This window comes from Mastigoproctus giganteus, chromosome 14 (genome assembly GCF_048544385.1).
Source record: "Mastigoproctus giganteus isolate SK-2022 chromosome 14, ASM4854438v1, whole genome shotgun sequence".
Classification (NCBI taxonomy): Eukaryota; Metazoa; Arthropoda; class Arachnida; order Uropygi; family Thelyphonidae; genus Mastigoproctus; species Mastigoproctus giganteus.
The window spans coordinates 119,706,430-119,720,146 of NC_143588.1; the positions used below are offsets into that span (position 1 = coordinate 119,706,430).

The 13,717-nt window shown below is 38.5% G+C and overlaps 1 protein-coding gene across 1 annotated transcript in view; it reads left to right on the forward strand.

The window, feature by feature from the left end:
* The window catches only part of LOC150075683 (zinc finger Ran-binding domain-containing protein 2-like), a 107,808-nt gene that overhangs the window by 23,296 nt on the left and 70,795 nt on the right, over nt 1–13,717 (forward strand). The window contains exon 3 of the mRNA XM_090388816.1: nt 6,071–6,176. Within this exon, the coding sequence (XP_090244942.1) occupies nt 6,071–6,176 (106 nt within the window). The remainder of the gene's footprint in view (nt 1–6,070; nt 6,177–13,717) is intronic.

Here is a 13,717-nt window from a genome sequence, read left to right on the forward strand (position 1 = left end):
ACTTTATTTGGCATTTTTTGAACCTTATTTGCTATCAATGCAAGTCTTTTTGAAGCAACATGGCCTGCCTCAGATTGTTAACCACTGTCAAAGTCTGCTAATTTCATTAGCAGACTTTGACAGCTTATCTTGACTACCCTTGTCAATATCATTTATGAAAATTAGAAATAGAATGACTATTTATGGGAACCCTCTGTCTCCTCTCTTTTAGCCAGTCTGCAATCCAGTGTAAAACCTTACTAGTAAGTTCAAATTCAAGTTTATAAAGCAACTTTCTACAAAGGACTGTATCAAAAGCTTTACTAAAGTCTAGATACACAGCCATTCCCCGATTAACATAAGGGTTATGTTCCGTGGAACTCTACGTGTCAGAATTTCCCCCATGCTTGTGTAGCACTAGTAACTATGCTTGCTGAATTGATTGAATCAAAAAAGAAATGTTCAACGAACATGTGAATAGAATTATTTATTGTATTTATTCAATTTTTTTATCTTATTGTGCAGGAAAAATTACAAAAGCATGCAATTTAAAAATTTTCAAAATTATAAAATTACAAAAAAGAGAGGAGACAGGCATAACGTTAGTGAGTTTTATTGACTTCTCGATTATCGTTGCCAGAATCGACGTCTTCAGCTAATGAGTATGTCACTGTAGAGGTTGAGGGCTGTGGAAATTTAGAAAGGGTCGGCCGCTCAACCTTACGAAAGAATATATCAATGGATGACTGGACAGTGGCTTTTTTTCTTTTCATCGTAGATTTATTTGTAGCAAGGAAGCATATCATTAACCTCTGTTAACTTTTAAGAATTGTTCGCTGTCAGGAGGCCTCATTTCAGGAAGGATGTAGAGTTGCTAGAACGAGTACAGAGAAGGGCAACAAGATTGGTGAGAGAAACAAAGGGGTGCACTTACAAAGAAAGGCTTAAGTTCTGCAAGTTGCAGCATTTGGAGACTAGGCACCTGTGAGGTGATCTGATTGAGGTGTATAAGGCCTTGAATGGTTTGAACAGGCTCGATGCTGATGGGATATTTCCGCTTGCTCAAACTAAGAATCTGAGGGGGTATAGATTCAAATTGAGGAAAGACAGTTGTAGAATAGATGTGAGGAAGTTTGCCTTTAGCCAGCAGGTAGTCGATTGCTGGAACAGACTTCCATCTGTTGTGGAAGTTGATAGCTTAAATAAATTTAAAGGCTGAACTAGATAAACATTTGGAGTGACTGGATGGGTGAAGTGGGAAGGGTTTTTTTTTTTTTTGGCAGATGCTGTATAAGCTTGCTTGCTTGCTTTCTTGCATTATATGCCTCAACTAATGATAATGCTATTACTTTCCATTTCAGCATTTAAGTTATTAATGGTTGCATACAAGTGCTCTCTGAGAGGGTGCAAGCATAATTTTGTACTGTGCCATTGACCCAACTGATTGTGTGCCAACTTCTTTATACCCCCTTCCCCCGAGCTAGCAGTTCCTCAGAACCTCTTTAATTAGTGGCATTAGCAAAAAAACTCTCGCATTTGCTCTGTCTGAGTTGGTCCTGTGCTGCAATTTATTTTATAAAGGTAGTATTCATTGAGTGAATACTATCTTTATAGAATAAATTGCCTACCAGCTAAGGCCAACCATGCTGAGAAAAATTCCCTGCAATAAGCTTTGCAGCATCTCTCCAACCTAGAGTTTGTTCCCAAGGCTTTCATCATAAAATCCCTACTGTCTTGTGACACTTTTTTTACCATGACTTTATATTTCCTAATCAGTCCTTCAGTTTAACTCTTAAATCATTAGTCCCCACATATATTACTGTGCACCCACTAGTCTCATTACAAGCTAATAAATTGCTTGTTACATTGTTAGTTTTTTTGTTTGTTTTGCTCCTGGTAGACATACTCTTGTATTATGGGCCATTTTTCTTACTGAATATATTGCCGGTCTCCTTCACATTCGAGTCTCCAATTAAGACTACTTCCTTTGAACAAAATCATTCAGCACTAGTTGATCCTTTCTGAGGCTGGGAGCATGTTGCCCAACATAACATTAGCCACTTGTCTCTGACAAGCCACCAGATTGTGTATTAGCTCTGGGGAATCAACTTGTTTCCTCAACGACTCGGTCATGTTTGACTGTATGTTGAGTTTTGTATTTAATTCATTGCATTCCTGGCATCTTGTGCAAAGAAATGTCTCTCCCTCAGCTAGTGATGCCTATGACAATGAGTGCAAGAAAAAAGGATAATTGTTGCTGGCTATTCCACCATAAGTTTGACATAATTTGGCATAATGTGACTCACGTTTTTAGATGAATCCATAATTTATTATAATTAAAATTTAAATAATTTTTGAATTTTTAGTAAAAATTGTATGAATGTAGAAACTATTCATTTATTACACACACTACAATTGACTTATAGTTTGCTAAACTACAATTTACTAGTCTCAAATTGTGAAGTTCCTGCCAAAATATCAATAACAAAGGTTATATGAACATTAAACAGTAGCAGCTTTCTAAGTACTTATCTAAATACAAAAATTAGCTGACCTATGTGGCATTTTAAACTGTTTATTAACTACAGTTTTGTAGTTAATAAACAGTTTAATGAATCAAAAACCTCAAAATTATTTCAGAAATCAACCTGTTATGAAAAGGTTCCAAAATTTGCAGCCAAACAGGTATAGCCTTGTTCCCAGAATATTTTCAATTAGTCCAGATCCTTTTGGAGTAGCATAACATGCTAATGATCATTAATTACCCTTCCAACCTTTAAGTTGTAAACAAACTGAGCTTCCCCTGTATTCCGTTATCATTTAGCAAGATAAGTGAGGAATGAGTACTGATTCCTGAGGGACCCTACTTGCTACCCCAGTCCACTTTTAAGAACCTATTTATGACTACCCTCTATTCTTCTGTTCTTCAACCAACCAATCATACACTGATGAGTCTTTGCTGTTATCCAGACCTATTCTTATGTATATAATAACTTCAGTAACCATATCAAAAGCTTTAACAAAAATCTGGATATATAATGTGTGAAAATTTCTTGCACCTAACTGCTTTTAACCTCATTATAGTAATTTATCAGATTTGTCAGGTGAGCTCTCCCCTTTGTGAAACCCATTTAGGATACCATTCTCATTGAGTTGGTCCTGCGCTGCACATGGACTCCATAATCTTACCAATCACAAAAGACAGACTTGTCACTTCTTTAGCTCCTCCCTTATGGATTGGGGAGATGGCACTTCTCCAGTCCGAGAGAACAATCCTTGAATCTAATGATGATTTCATTAACATCACTAATAGTTGGATGCACTTGCTTGACACCTCTTCAGTATAACTGGATGGATGCCATATACCTCCTGTGGTTCATCTCTTAAGCTTAATTTCTTTTTCAGATAGGCACTTGTTTTACAGAAGTTCAACTTAACCTCCTTGACACTAACATGGGTTTCAATAGTAAAAATATTTAGGAAATACCTTTTCTCTTTGGCTGCCATTTCTGCAGGATTGTTGATTGTACTGCGACTTTGAGATTTCAAATTGCCTATTAAATTTTCTCTCTGCTTTCATATATTGCATTCATATATGAGCAGAACTCCTTTTTTCCATTGTTATCTCTGTTCACCAGTGATATATTTCATACTCAGTTTTTTACTTTTTACTGAAGTCTTGCTGCTTTGGTGGTTTTATTATATATCTGCTCATATGAAGTGGTGTCATGCTCTAACCTGTAACTATGCCATTCTTTTTAATTTTGCTGAATTAAGCCTTTCAGCTCTCATCCATTTTTTGCAAATTCATTAGTGGTGCTTTTCAACTGGAACAAATGTTTGTGGCCTCCGGGATACTAGTGAAGTGTTTTATGTGAGGATTATTGTACAGCCTAATGGAGCAGTCAGTGATAATGACATTTCATTTTAGCAATGTTTGGACAGGAGTTGACAAGCCATGTTGAATTCTTTCTGGAGCCTTTTTCTTCAGACACTCTATCTTATATATAAAAACAACGATTTTCATTTAATCTATTTCTGTACACCCTTTGTATCTGACAAAAGGAAAATATTATATGATGTCATTAATTTTATCCCTAGTAGTATTCTTTGTTAGACAGTCCCACTTTCTCCAATGTTTGAAGCACTTAGGGTTACATTTAACCCATATGACCAGTGCATTTGGTCCTAGATGAACTTGAGGGAGTAGCCTGCAACGTTGAGTTGTATGCTTGTATACCTGATAACCATTGCCTCCCACCTTCTCCATTTGAATTATTTGTAAGTCATCACATCTTTTCCACAGATACTGTTTTCAAGCGTAAAGTTTTATTTCTTTACTATCTTTGCATCTAGCACAAAAAGGAACTGGGTGTCACTGTTATATCCTGTTAGAAACAATGCATTGAATAAGGCTGACAGAGGAGAATTGCTTGTGGTATTTCACACCCGCTTCCTTTCCAGTCACACCTTTCGCACCATTTCTGACTCTTACTGTTCTTTCCGATTTTATTTCTTGCTGTTAAGTCTTATGTACACCAGTCTTATGTTAAGTATTATGTACACCATTAAAGAAAGGGGTGGCTAAAGCTTGCTTTCGTGCATCATTTGCCACTGTCCATCCTCTCCAATAGTTGGTCTAGTCCTTCATTGAATTTATTCAAACTACCCACTTCCACAATAAGATGGAAGTTTGTTATGACAATCAACCACGCGCTGGCTAAAGGCAAACTTCCACACATCTGTTCTGCGACTACCTTTTTTCAGTGTGAATTTGTGCCTTTTCATGTGTTTAATTTGAGCAAGTGGAAGAATGCCATCAGCATTGAGCTTGATGCCATTCAAAACCTTCATTGTCTGAAGGTTTTGAATGGAAAGTAGGGTGGGACAATGATGGCAGTGACATCATTGTCCCACCCTACATATCCTCCTCGAATGTCCCTACAATCATGCTGCTTGATTAACAAATTTTAATTTTTTAAAACAAATTCATTTATGTGAACTTAGCCAACACATGACTGAAAAAAAAATAAATTTCATTTGCAGAATTACTGTGACAGGCACATTTTGGCCTCAGTTGTCTTGTGCCAATAAACTGCCATTGAAACCAACCAACCAAAGCCTTAAACATATCAGTCAGATCACCTTGCAGTTGCCTATTCTCTAGATGCTGTACATTATAGTTGCCAATGCACCATAAAATACCAATCCAGATGCTGCAATTTTCAGATCAACAGTAGTTGACTAGTCCTGGCCTTTCATGCTGTACACACATAAGTTTTCTTTCTCAGTTTTGTTATGATTATTTAGGTTTCAGTCAAGTTAAAGTCAAGTCTGTTGTTTAATAATTTGGTTGAAGCATTGGTTAATCTGGTTCAGGGATACATCATTACTCATATACTATTGCTTGCTGTCGTATATGAGTAATGATGCATCGCTCAAGACAGAGAGAAGTACAGTGTGGTGATTGCCAACCTCCAATAGGAGACGGCATCAAAAGAAGAAGAAACAACAGATTTCAGCAGAAGAAATATTGAAGGGAAAGAGGCTTTGATATAATACAGTCAGATGATCTCTGGAAACCAGACGAAAACCAGTTGTAATCAGCCTTCTACACTGTGGGGCTCTGATGTAGTCACCTTTACTCTTCAAGAGCATCTCATGGGATGCATGATGACTCTTCCTATGATTAAAGCCGGCCCCTTTCAAAATTGGCCATGTGGTAGGCAATGGCATACCACCACATTATCTGATGCCACAGAGACCATAACAAAACCAACTCCAAAAACGGCTGTTAAAGGAAGACCTGCAACTAGTTGGAAGGATGGGATCAGTGAACTTTTGGGCGTGACATTTTGCGATGCTGCTCGTATAACATATGATCGATGCAGTTGGAGGATTTTCTTGGTGGCCACAACAGCTCCTCAGGGAACTATGTGACTGGAAGAAGAAGCAGCATCCCTGAACCAAATTGTCTAATAAGCTGTGACAGTTTTGTTAATGTGCAGATATCCTAAATGTGGTCTAGGGGTTTGTGAAATAAAACTTTCATATTTGATTTTATAAAGCATTCATTTTCTTTATATTACAGAAAAGTCAGCAGTTCCACAGAGGAAAAAACTGGGCCATGAAATTGGAAAGGCTGCTGCTGAAAAAAGTAGAGGACTTTTTAGTGCAGATGACTGGCAGTGTGGAAGGTTAGTTCTAGAATACCTGTCTTTATTTAAGTTCATTGCTTTTTTAACACACACACACACACACACACACACACTCGTGCACAGTGTTCTTGCCACTTTGTCATAATTTCAGAAATTACCCGAAGAACACTTTCCAAAATTCGAGTGAAGAATGTTATACGAACATGGGTTCAATTCTAAACTGTTTACTGATCTAAGGTTATTTGGAATGTAGCATCTGTGCACATATGCAAGTAGGGTGAACATTTATAAAAGCCAACTTGGAACATGCCATTTGTTTTCAGTGAAGGTATGCATTTTGTGTACAGATTTTGCAAAGGTAATGTCAATGGCTCCCTCAACAAAGAGTTCCAGATCAACGAGTGTTTATGAAGTTCAAGTTTTTTCAGTGCTCATTGCTGAGGAGGAAAAAAGTCAAGTTGGATTTTGAATAACCGTGGAGTAATGGTTGAGAATCGGACCCATGTTGATATAATATTTTTAACTCGAAATGATCTCAGGAGTTAATCTGACTTTATGACATAGTTATAGGACAACCTGTATATATGCATGTGTGTAGTGTATTTTTTTATAATATGCCTATTATTTTCAATATAATTCTCTAAAATATTAGGCATATGTACGTATTAACTATATGTATGTACGTGTTGCTGTGTGGATTTCCCTACAGTCTATCGGTGCCATTTCTGTTATATCTCCTTTGTTTAGTCAGTCATGCATTTTGTGTTTGGCATTGTGTTGTGTGACTGGCCACTTAGCAACTAGTCAGCAGAAAATCACTTGGAAATTCACAGACTAGTTCCCATCCCTTACCACAAGGAGACAGATCATCTGCATCATTTGTTGACACTCTCCTGGTCTGCCCTCTGGGATCCTGGGGTTTCAGAGGGTGAAACAACCCTAAAAAACAATAATAATAATATAAAATAAAAAGTGAAAAGAAGATGGGTAAATAGAAGGAGAGTTGCAGTCGGCATCACATTAGAATAGAGACAGAAAAGGCAACTTGTGGGGTTGGCCAGCAGCCCTATTGCATGTTGTTTTACAACTTTTGCATGCTGTGACAGCTTATGCTTTGCAAACACAGGTAGGACAACAGGGAGAGGGAATTGCAGTGCTAGAGTATTGATGTTGCAGAGGGGCATCAGTTGTTTGACAGTGAATGTGTGAAAGCCACCTCTAGCTGTTACATGCTGTGCTGCGAGTATATGCGAATTTTCATCAAATGAAAACTTATGCTGTGTGCAATTGTAGTGTATGCCCTCCAGAACGCTGGGGGTCTAGCTCATCTTTCACATAGGATTTATCATGTTTAGGTATTTGACTGTTTCCTTCCACCATGTGATATACCTCGTCATGGACTTACTGTTTAAGATGTTAAATTTTTGTTTTCCAATTCTTATGCTTTATATTAGGGTAACTAAGAGTAGAAACAGGTGCATGTATACTTGCATGTACACCAATGCCAGGAGTATAGTTAATAAATTCAATGAGCTTGAAGTGCTAGTCAAGACATCAAAGGCAGATATTGTTGGGATATCAGAGACATGGTGTCACACAGACATAAGAAGTGCAGAACTGGAATTTGGGGAGTACAATGTGCACAGAAAGGATAGACAGGACAGGAAGGGAAGAGCGGTTATGCTATTAGTTAAGAAACACATAAAATCTAAGGAAGTGCATCCGATTGATGTTGGTGGACAATACCGCAACGTTGAGTCTGTTTGGTGTGACATAAGCACTTGGGAAGGAAATATGAGAGTAGGTTTGTGTGTGTTATAGGCCTAATGAATCTGATGAGTATAATGAGCAATTGTGCAGAGAAATAGTGAGCCAGTAAATTAGAATGTCTTATAATGGGGGATTTTAATTTCCTGGAATTTGTGGGTTGGTCACTCTCACACTAGCAAGGCTTTTGTGGATTTATTGGATGATTGTTTTCTACAGCAGCATGTTCAGGAGGCAACTAGACGAAGTAATACTCTTGATCTGATTATCAGTAATGATTCTTCATGCATCAAGAATCTGCAGATAAAGGAACCAATAGGTGGCAGTGATCAGTGTGCTGAAGTGGGATTTACTGAAAGAGGTAACTACCATCAAGGGTAAAGGGAAGGGTTTTTGCTTTCGTAAAGGTGACTATGCTGGTCTGAGACCGTATTTAAATTCTATACGGTAGAACCAACTGATGATGTTACCAACAGCAAATTCAAAATGGGAAGCATTCAAAGAATTAATCTTGGAAGCTACTAGGCTTTTCATGCCAACAAAGAAATATTGTTCAAGATTTAGGCCTAAATGGATGTCAGATGACTAATTAGATATGTGACAGAGAAGAAAAATGCATGGGATACATATAAATTAACATGTGACACAGAAGCCTATGATAGATATGAGCTGGTCTGTAACCAAGTTACAAAGGAGGTTAATATGATGAGTATAATAAGAAACTGTACAGGGAAATAGAGTGGGCCAGTAAATCAGAGAGTCTTATAATGGGAGATTTTAATTTCCCAGATATTGACTGGAATTTGGGGCTGGTTACTCACACACTAGCAAGGCTTTTGTGGATTTATTGGATGATTGTTTTCTACATTAGCATGTTCGGGAGGCAACTAGAGGGAGGAATACTCTTGATTTGATTATCAGCAGTGATTCTTCATGCATTAAGAATCTGCAGATAAATGAACCACTAGGTGGCAGTGATCACAGTGTGCTGAAGTGGGATTTACTCAAAGAGGTAACTACCATTAGGGGTAAAGGGAAGGGTTATTGCTTTCGTAAAGGCGACTACGATGGACTGAGACAGTATTTAAATTCTATACAGTGGGACCAACTGATGATGTTACCAACAGCAAATGCAAAATGGGAAGCATTCAAAGAATTTATCTTGGAAGCTACTAGGCTTTACATACCAACTAAGAAATATTGTTCAAGGTTTCGGCCTAAATGGATGTCAGATGAACTGATGAGGCATATAGCAGAGAAGAAACATGCATGGGATACATACAAATTAACACATGACACAGAAGCCTATGATAGATACAAGTTGATCTGTAACCAAGTTACAAAGGAGGTTAGGCAGGCGAAGGCAGATTACGAGAAATCTTTGGCAAGGGATGCAAAGAAAAACAGCAAAGAGTTCTTTACTTATGTAAACTCTAGAAGGAAGGGGATGAATCAGATTGGTCCACTTGATATCGATGGGTCAACTGTTGATGATCCTGCTCAGGTAGCTAACAAACTAAATGAATATTTTGCATCGACATTCACACATGAGGAGTTATTTAGCGAGGGGAAAGCCAGGGGTGTATTCAACTCTAGCAGTAAGCTAGAGAATCTTGTAATAACTGAGAGTAAAGTGGAGGAGAAATTGTTGAAGATAAACACAAGAAAGGCACCCGGGGTGGATGGGATCTATCCAGTTATATTAAATGAGGCAGCAAAGGAAGTAAGCAAACCCTTAGCCATAATTATGAGAGCTTCCTTGGACTCAGGGGAGGTACCCACAGACTGGAGATGTGCAAATGTCACCCCAATTCACAAAGGAGGATCAAAGGCTGACGCAAGTAATTATAGACCTGTGAGTTTAACTTCTGTTCCAGGAAAATTAATGGAGGCACTAGTTAAAGAAGCACTGCAGGATCATTTAGACAAGACTTCAGCTATAGCTCGGACACAGCATGGTTTTGTTAAGGGGAAGTCATGCCTGACCAATTTGATTGGATACTATGATGCAGTCACAAAGGAACTGGATGCAGGGAATAACTTTGATATTATATACTTGGATCTTAGAAAGGCTTTTGATACTGTTGCACATGGAAGGCTGCTGCACAAATTGGAGCAGTGTGACATTGGAGGCAAATTGCTGCTGTGGATAAAGGGATGGCTGAGGGGGAGAAGACAGAGAGTGGTAATCAATGGACACTGCTCGTCGTGGACTAATGTTATTAGTGGAGTCCCTCAGGGCTCAGTGTTGGGTCCATTATTGTTTTCTGTATTCATAAATGATATTGATGAGGGTATATCAAGCTTAATGTCTAAGTTTGCAGACGATACAAAGGTAGGCAGGGTTGTCAAGGACACTACTGACACTATGCTGCTGCTGCAACAGGATCTGGAAAGGTTGAGCAGATGGGCTGAGAGGTGGCAAATGAAGTTTAACATTGACAAATGTAAAGTACTACACATGGGAAACAGCAACCCCAGAGCAACGTATCAACTCTGTGGTACTACACTGACAGTGGTAGAGAATGAAAGGGACCTGGGGGTGGTTGTGCAGGCAGATATGAAGTTCTCTGAGCAGTGCAGACGGGCTGCAAGAGTAGCTCATGGTTTATTGTCAATGATATATAGGAATTTTTCTAGCAGGGATAAGGAGGTGATTATTCCCTTGTATAAGGCAATGGTCAGGCCACACCTACTGTACTCTAGGTGTGGCAATGGTCAGGCCACACCTACAGTACTGTATACAGGTCTGGAGGCCTCATTTCAAGAAGGATGTAGAGCTGCTGGAACGAGTACAGAGAAGGGCAACAAGATTAGTGAATGGAACAAAGGGGTGCTCTTACGAAGAAAGGCTTAAGTTTTGCAAATTCCATTCTGGAGACTAGGCACCAGCGAGGTGATCTGATAGAGGTGTATGAGGTCTTGAATGGTTTGAGCATGCTCAATGCTGATGGGATTCTTCCTCTCGCTCAGAATAATCACCTGAGAGGGGTATAAATTCAAATTGAGGAAAGACAGATGTAGGATAGACATGCAGAAATTTGCCTTTAGCCAGCGGGTGGTTGGTTGGTGGAACAGACTTCCATCCCTTGTCGTGGAAGTTGATAGCCTAAATAAGTTTAAGGCTCAACTGGACAGGTATTTTGAACGAACAGAGGGGTGAAGTGGAAGTGGTTTTTTTTTTTTTTTTTGGCTGATGCTGCATAAGCTTGCTTTCTTGCATCAAATGCCTCTACTAATGCTAATGTTTGCAGACGATACGAATGTTGGCAGGGTTGTTAATGACACTAATGACAGTACAGTGCTGCAACAGGATCTAGAACAGATGAGCTGAGTGGTGGTAAATGAAGTTTAACTTTGGCAAATGTAAAGTACTACATATGGGAAGCGGTAATCCCAGAGTAACGTATCAACTCTGTGGTACCACACTGACAGTGGTAGAGAATGAAAAGGACCTGAGTAATTGTGCAGGCAGATATGAAGTTTTCCGAGCAGTGCAGACGGTCTGCAAGAGTAGCTCATGGAGTCTTGTCAATGATATACAGGAATTTTTGTAGAAGGGATAAGGAGATAATTATCCCCTTGTATAAGGCAGTGGTCAGACCACACCTTGAGTTCTGTATACAGGTCTGGAGGCCTCATTTTAAGAAAGATGTAGAGCTGTTGGAAAGAGTACAGAGAAGGGCAATAAGATTAGTGAATGGAACAAAGGGTTGCTCTTACGAAGAAAGGCTTAAGTTTTGCAAATTACTGGAGACTAGGCTCCTGTGAGGTGATCTGATTGAGGTGTATAAATCCTTGAATGGGTTGAGCTTGCTCAATGCTGATGGGATTCTTCCTCTTTCTCAGAATAGTCGCCTGAGAGGGCATAAATTCAAATTGAGGAAAGACGGTTGTAGGATAGATATGCGGAAGTTTCCATTTAGCCAGCATGTGGTTGATTGGTGGAACAAACTTCCATCTGTCATTGTAGAAGTTGAAAGCTTAAATACTCAAGGCAGAACTTGACAAACATTTGCAGTGAGTGGATGGGTGAAATAAGGGTGTTTTTTTTTTTTTTTTTTTTTGGCTGATGCTATATAAGATTGCTTCCTTGCATCATGTGCCTTTGCTAATGCTAATTACATTTGTTTGTTTCTATTTTGAAATATTTCATGAAAAGAAGGCTGTCTTTGAATAAAGTTTTGTTTGTTCTTATGGCTATTTTCATTTAGCTGTTGGAAATTCTAAGTTGCGTATCCCAATAGGAATGGGCTGAGAGAATAACATATAGAAATGACGAGTTTTGCTGTAACTTTCAACAGAAAGTGGAAAGAGATTACATGGCAGCAAGGGTTGTTTTCAGTGCCAAAGCCACTTTTCACTTCCGTGGTGAAGCCATATGTCATGACAAAAGTCCTCAACAAGGTATTGAGCATGAGCAAAGTTGCTTTTGTAAATGGAACAGGAAGTGTTTTGTGCCACGTTATAATAAAATAATTTATGGCCGTTTTTATGGAAAAGGTGGTCAATGGGAACATATTTTCTTGGATATATTATATAACTGGCTTAAGCTCAGCTTCATGAAGATTCTGCAGATTTCATCAGTATATAGTGTTATTTGTAATGCAGCTTTGGCGGGGGTTCCCCCCCAACTCTGCATCAGGCAATGTGATGAATTCAAAACTCGGTAAAGGCCAGATTTATGTAGGTTAGTGAGTGTTCATGTAGTGTTAGTGTTGGTTGAGTTGTTCATTCAGCCTCTTAGCCTAGGAACCTTTTTTTTTTTTTTTTTAAGTGAAAGTAGAAGATAGCATTGGAGAGACAGGAAGTGGGGGGGATAAAGTGGTAGAGTGAAAGATGGGGGTAGTAGTGAAGGCACCCACCTGGTTGAAAGGGGCACAGAAGAGAGCCCATCCTGCTCTTGGAGTGGGAGTTGACAGGTGGCAGTGGGGTTCACACCAGGTGAAGGAGGGAGAGGGAGCCACCCAAGTTGGGGAGTGAGAAAATAAACAAATCCAGGTGGTAGGAATCATCTGTATGACAGTGAGCTTCCTCATTTTTGTGCAGACATGCGAGAATATCTTAATAACATGCCACCTTGGGAAAGGTACAGAAGAATATTATTGTGCTCTTGTTTTTCAAGCCTGTTTGCCAAAGTTATCTGTTGGATACACTGGTGCTGCCTTTTGTCGGTGAAGCACCTGCGCCTTCTTTCCATTGTGTCCACCTTGTTCGGCAGTATTGTGGAATGACATTCTGCCATCATAGAGAATTTTAGGCAGACTTTCCAACCTCTCTCCAAGTCTGTCATTTGGACTTGGAGAAAGAGGTTGGATGTAACATGGAGGATTTTGTCTTAGCATTAATCTAGGAATACCATAAATTTTAATGAAAACTTTCAAAAAATTTATAATTTATGTTAAAAAAAAAAAAGCAGCAGTTAATACTGATGAAACTAAATAATTTTAATACTGAATCAAATTTGCAGAAAAATTTTAATCATTTTATTCCTGTAATCCCTCTTATACCAACTTACTCTGTGGCATTCCAGTTTCAGGTTTCTTCAGTGTTTCCATTTTAGTGTATTAATATATAAGTTATATAACTTAAAATTATTTTTAAAAAATATGCAGTCAGACCTCTATATAACGAAATTGATCATTCGCTTGAAAAATTTGTTAAGCAGAAATTTTGTTATAAAGAAATATGACATTTTCAACAATGAAAAATAATTCAACATTTATAAATATAGTAAAAGATGGGAAATAAATCAGAAACAAGTGGGAATGAATACATTTTCTAACATTTTAAAATAGTATTTCTCAACCTTT